Genomic DNA, 5,000 nt, shown 5'->3' with positions numbered 1-5,000 from the left:
TAAGTAATCTGGGAGTTGACAATAGGCTTCAACAGTCGTGACGTCACTTCGCTCGTAATGACGCATAGTAACATAGTTACTGGTTCTAAACTATCGGAACAATGGCGAGAAAAAAGTGTATCCAGAGGAGAAAAGCATTATAAATGAAGAATAAAAAGTACCGATTTTCTGTGTTTAGAACCAGCTCGTTGCTTGGCGGACGTGACATCAGACTATTGAATCCAATTGCTTGCTTATCTTTGGACATCTGGACTGATGATAGATAGAGTTGTCGGTCTAAGTGTAAGGCCAAAAAACAAAGTTCTGACTTTTTGTGGTATCAAAAATTGATAAATCCGACACTTTAGCAAAACAGATAAGCAACATGGTTCCAGGCATCTACTTGGATTGTATATTGCCATTTACATAATATTGAATATTTCTATTTCATGACTCATAATTTCTACTAGGTGGGGAAGTCGGGGGAGGGGGGGGGGGGATAAAAACAAGACACTAACTTCTCAAATAAAAAACTAGAACATTTATTTTTCAAAATATAGATATATTTTACTTTTTAAAAGTGATTATAGATTGATATATGTAGTATTTAGAAGGGAAAAAAATGAATAATACACGATGTCCCTCAGGAGTGTGGAACTGGAATGTATATTATGGAACAATTTAAGAGTAAATATGTTATTTTTGTATCTATAGTAACACGGGTTTTCAATGATTTATCCTTTTTTTTCCAAAATGTTTCTGATTTCAAATTTTATTTTTGCGTTGACCAATTTGTATTCATTAATTTTTCCTTTTAATAAAATTGTATCAGATCATGCACAACGATTTTAGAAAATGAAGTCATATAGATTTATATTTTGATGTGCAATTTTAAGGAATAAACTGTTAATTCAAAGAACAAACAAGGAGGTTAATAAATCCACTGCAATGCTATCAAAAACGTGGCATCTTTAAGAGAAAATTTATAGTGGTGATTAAAAGTAGTAACTACTTTGGTGGTACACATTATATAATACGTATAATATGTAACAATTGATTATGAAATGTGTGAGTAATGAAAAATAAGAAATAATAAGTTTATCATGCATCGTGTAAAACAAGCCTTTATTGAAGATTGCTTTGTCATTAAACATAGGTGGCTTAACCATACGGTTTTGATGAATCTTAAGTTTGAACTAATACAACGTTGTAAGCATAACAAATTCAAAATGAAAAAGTCCACTATAAGAATACATAAAGAACTGAATAAGTGTGTATGAAAGGAGCCAGACCAAGCAAGAAAGAAAAATACAAGAAGGAAAAAAAACAAACAACCTAAAATATCAGCCGACTGATATGGTTTTTTTTTTTTGGGAAGGGGGGGGGGGGGGTTTTTTTGTTTAATTGTAATTTTCTTTCTTGCTTTGTCTGGCACATTCATACACACTTGTTCAGATCTTTATCTTATACTGGTGCCTTCTCCTTAATTTCTTTAATATGATGCATAACAAGGCATTGAGGAGGGGGGGGGGGGGGGGGGGGTAAAGAGATGAAGGGGACGGGATGGGCAATAAAATTTCATGACAACGGCTAGTTTTCACCAACCTCGGCGAGATTCAAATTCAAGAGTATTTTCAAGAGAGAGTATTTTAAAAATCGTAAAAATAAATCATAACAGATAATCTCAAAGTATTACTAAGCTGTGAACTGTAAAAAGTATTTAAAAAACACATGAATAGAACAGCTTAAAAAGAAGAACAAAATACCAAACACGGAAAGTTTTGGACTCGAAATCCTACGTCAGCCAACAGCAAAATACAATGAGAACAAATAAATTACTTAAAAAACAGATCGACGATAGTTTTTTTAAGTAATGTATTTTATGTTTTTATCGTTATTATTTGTTGGTTGAAGAAAGGTTTTGATCCCTAAACGTTCCGTGTTAGATATTTCTTTATTAAAACTGTTATATTATGTTTGTTTATAACAGATATTATGCATGCATGAGATTTTATGTATTTTACAATTACAAATTACCAACCGTCTCAAATTGTTTATTTTGATGGTGTTAACATTAAACGGAACTTATAAAGTTTTTATTAATTTAACGCCCTAATTGAAAGAAATGAGTTATTTTTTCCTCCTTAAACTTTTTTTTATAAAGGAATCAAATTTTCTTATCTTTATGATTTTTAACATTTTCTTTCAATACGACATAATACCATATTGACGCGAAATGATTTCACGTTGGTTCGATTTCATTTTAGGCCAATCCTCATATTTTATTGATATCCTGTCCGATTGAAGACGATTCCCAAATGGAATTTTACGATTAATTCACTCAATGCTAGAGATTTTTCCTACTTTTCAAAATTGGAAAAAAAATGTATTAAAAATGAGGATGCACATAGATAGTTTTATTCAACTACCATTAGCATGTAAAAACTAAAAACATTATCCCTGATACTACGCTAGAATTTTGTCTCAGAAAAATGTAATTAAAATAGGCATGGGATGAAAGTAACCCGGGTAAACTACGGATATAGTCGTTGTTTGGGTTGAGTGAGTTATTTTCTGAAATTTTGTTTCATAAAATGGATTGAATTTTGTTATCTTGTACGTTTTGAAAAACTTGCATTTAATTATTCACATTATTTATTTGACATGAAGCTAAATGGTCTTCTTCGAGGTCATTTTAATATAATACTGTATCGACATGACGGAGCACATAATTTGTGAACTACCTTCTCAAAACGGTATTATTTCGGGACGAACTAGATCCTGGAAATTGAATGTATAGACACACATACGAAACTTCAGGTTAATTTTTCTTTGATATGGTGGAGAGTAGATGAAATTTATTACATTGAAAAAAACTCTCAAAGTTCATATTTACGTTCCTATCATATTAAAAGGGTTCAACAGTCGTGACGTCACTTCCCTCGTAATAACGCATAGCAACTGGTTATAAACTATCGGGAAAATGGCGAACGCCAATATCACCATCACAGTCCTTATGCAATACTTCCCCGACGAGCACAATAGTGTATCTAGAGGAGAAAAATATAAATCTGATCATGTTTTGACCTTTATACATTCTGATCACATGACATGTGAAAAAGTTCTCGTCAGCGTGAAGAATAAAAAGCACCGATTTTCTATGTTTAGAACCAAGCTGCAGAATGCTGGGCGGACGTGACATCAGACTTTTGAATTCTATTCTTAATTCGTCTTTCAAGGTCCAATTCATCCCGACTTGAGACGATGAGTCACATTTATGAAGCTAAAATTCATTCGGTGTTTTTTGATTGTCTTACATAATAAAAAAAAAACTTTACAAAGGTTTTATCAACGACTTGACTGATCAGAATAAACTACTCCTCCGGGCAAAGATGAATGACGTCACCAAGATGGCTGCCGTGTTAAACATGGCCGGAAGGATTGTTGAACCTGTGTTGGCTTCCCAGTGGTCATCAACACCATCGTGGTCATGTTTACACGTGTGTTCACATTCGTGCTTGCAGTCAACTTTCTCGTGATGTCCTTCACAGGAATGCAGTTTTCCAATAAACTTGGCGCCCTCGTAATACCTCAGCATGAAGTTACTGATCACAGGTTTCATTTTTTCCCCCATACACTCATGTTTCATGATTTCTTCAACGACTTGCTTACATTCTGGTCTATTAAAAACAAAAGAAAAAAGAAATGTAAAAAAAAAGAAAAAAGAAAAAGACATTGAGCATTTGCAGTGCGCAATATTCACTAAACGTGCTTAAAACTCTTTAAACAGACACCCAAAGTCGAGAGCAACACTCAATTATGTAGTGCGTAGTAAATAAAAGTAGTACATAAAATATATCTCCTACATAAAAGAACATAAGTGAAAATTTAGGTCACATCAGCTTTCGGGAATGTTCAATTTATAATTTCTTTTCTTTTTCTCTCTGGAAATGCACTTTTGCAGTAGTGCCTAACATGACCAAGGCACTTGATTTGATTTAAAGGAGAAAGGAAGAAAGTTAAAAAAAAAAAAAAGAAAGAAAGAAAGAAAGAAAGAAAGAAAGAAAGAAAGAAAGAAAGAAGAAGAAGAAGAAGAAGAAGAAGAAGAAGAAGAAGAAGAAGAAGAAGAAGAAGAAGAAGAAGAAGAAGAAGAAGAAGAAGAAGAAGAAGAAGAAGAAGAAGAAGAAGAACATTTATAGCCTTTTATAGGGATTGTTATTGTTAACTATTTACCAAACTGGTAGCATACAAACAAAATTAAAAAGCCGAGTGACAACAACTTCAATATATTGATGCTATGCGTTTATGTAATACAGCCACAACATCCACCAACCGGATATAATTAACCAGTCGATTTTTGACCAATCAAAATATTAAATTTGTGTCACACTCTTACGCGTGATCGGACAAACATAGTTGGTTGTTTATAAATAGTAACGTGATAGAAATCGACCTCCCTCTGATCATTGTTGTTTTTATACCGCCAAATCATTTGGCATATGGGTGACAAGTTATCACAAGATTTTCTCGATCAGATTATAAAGGTTTAAATACACACATAATTTTCTGTGTTTCTTCTATTGATCAAACTGTAGAACAGTGGGTATTTTGCTTAAACGCAACCCATCGATAGTAAAACCTGTGTAGTTTGATGTGTCTACAAATCATTGCCATTGTTTACATTATGACGATTGTCCGAGAGGCGTGGTCACCTACTTGTCTAATATGTGTAAGCTTCTTGTCTGATAAAATCTAGTGAGAAGTTATCACCAAAAAATGGCTGTCTATAATAATAACAAGGAGCTGAGTGACGTCAATTACGTTCCTTCTATAGATAGAATGAATATGACGTCACTTAGGTCTTTGTTTTTTATTTTTGCCATCCACGTTTATGAGTAATTCTCACTTAACTGTATTAACTAGACTATAAACAAAATTACACATTGTTTTGTATGTTGGTCCGTTATATTTCCGGATGGCAATATTGTGAGTTCCTTAACCAAGCGCATACTATCAGATAG

General features: G+C 33.1%; 1 protein-coding gene across 2 annotated transcripts in view; it reads right to left on the bottom strand.

Moving 5' to 3' along the window:
* Nucleotides 1-1,085: 1,085 nt before the first annotated feature.
* LOC144979925 (DBH-like monooxygenase protein 1 homolog) overlaps nucleotides 1,086-5,000 on the bottom strand; it is a 28,255-nt gene continuing 24,340 nt past the window's right edge. For both annotated transcript variants that reach the window (XM_078927214.1, XM_078927213.1), the window contains exon 13: nucleotides 1,086-3,659. In XM_078927214.1, the coding sequence (XP_078783340.1) occupies nucleotides 3,344-3,659 (316 nt within the window). In that variant the 3' untranslated portion in view covers nucleotides 1,086-3,343. The remainder of the gene's footprint in view (nucleotides 3,660-5,000) is intronic.

The sequence above is a fragment of the Berghia stephanieae genome, chromosome 9 (assembly GCF_034508935.2).
Source record: "Berghia stephanieae isolate SIO BIC M18660-M18661 chromosome 9, UCSD_Bste_1.3, whole genome shotgun sequence".
Lineage (NCBI taxonomy): Eukaryota > Metazoa > Mollusca > Gastropoda > Nudibranchia > Aeolidiidae > Berghia > Berghia stephanieae.
This window is presented reverse-complemented; position numbering and strand designations above follow the sequence as displayed.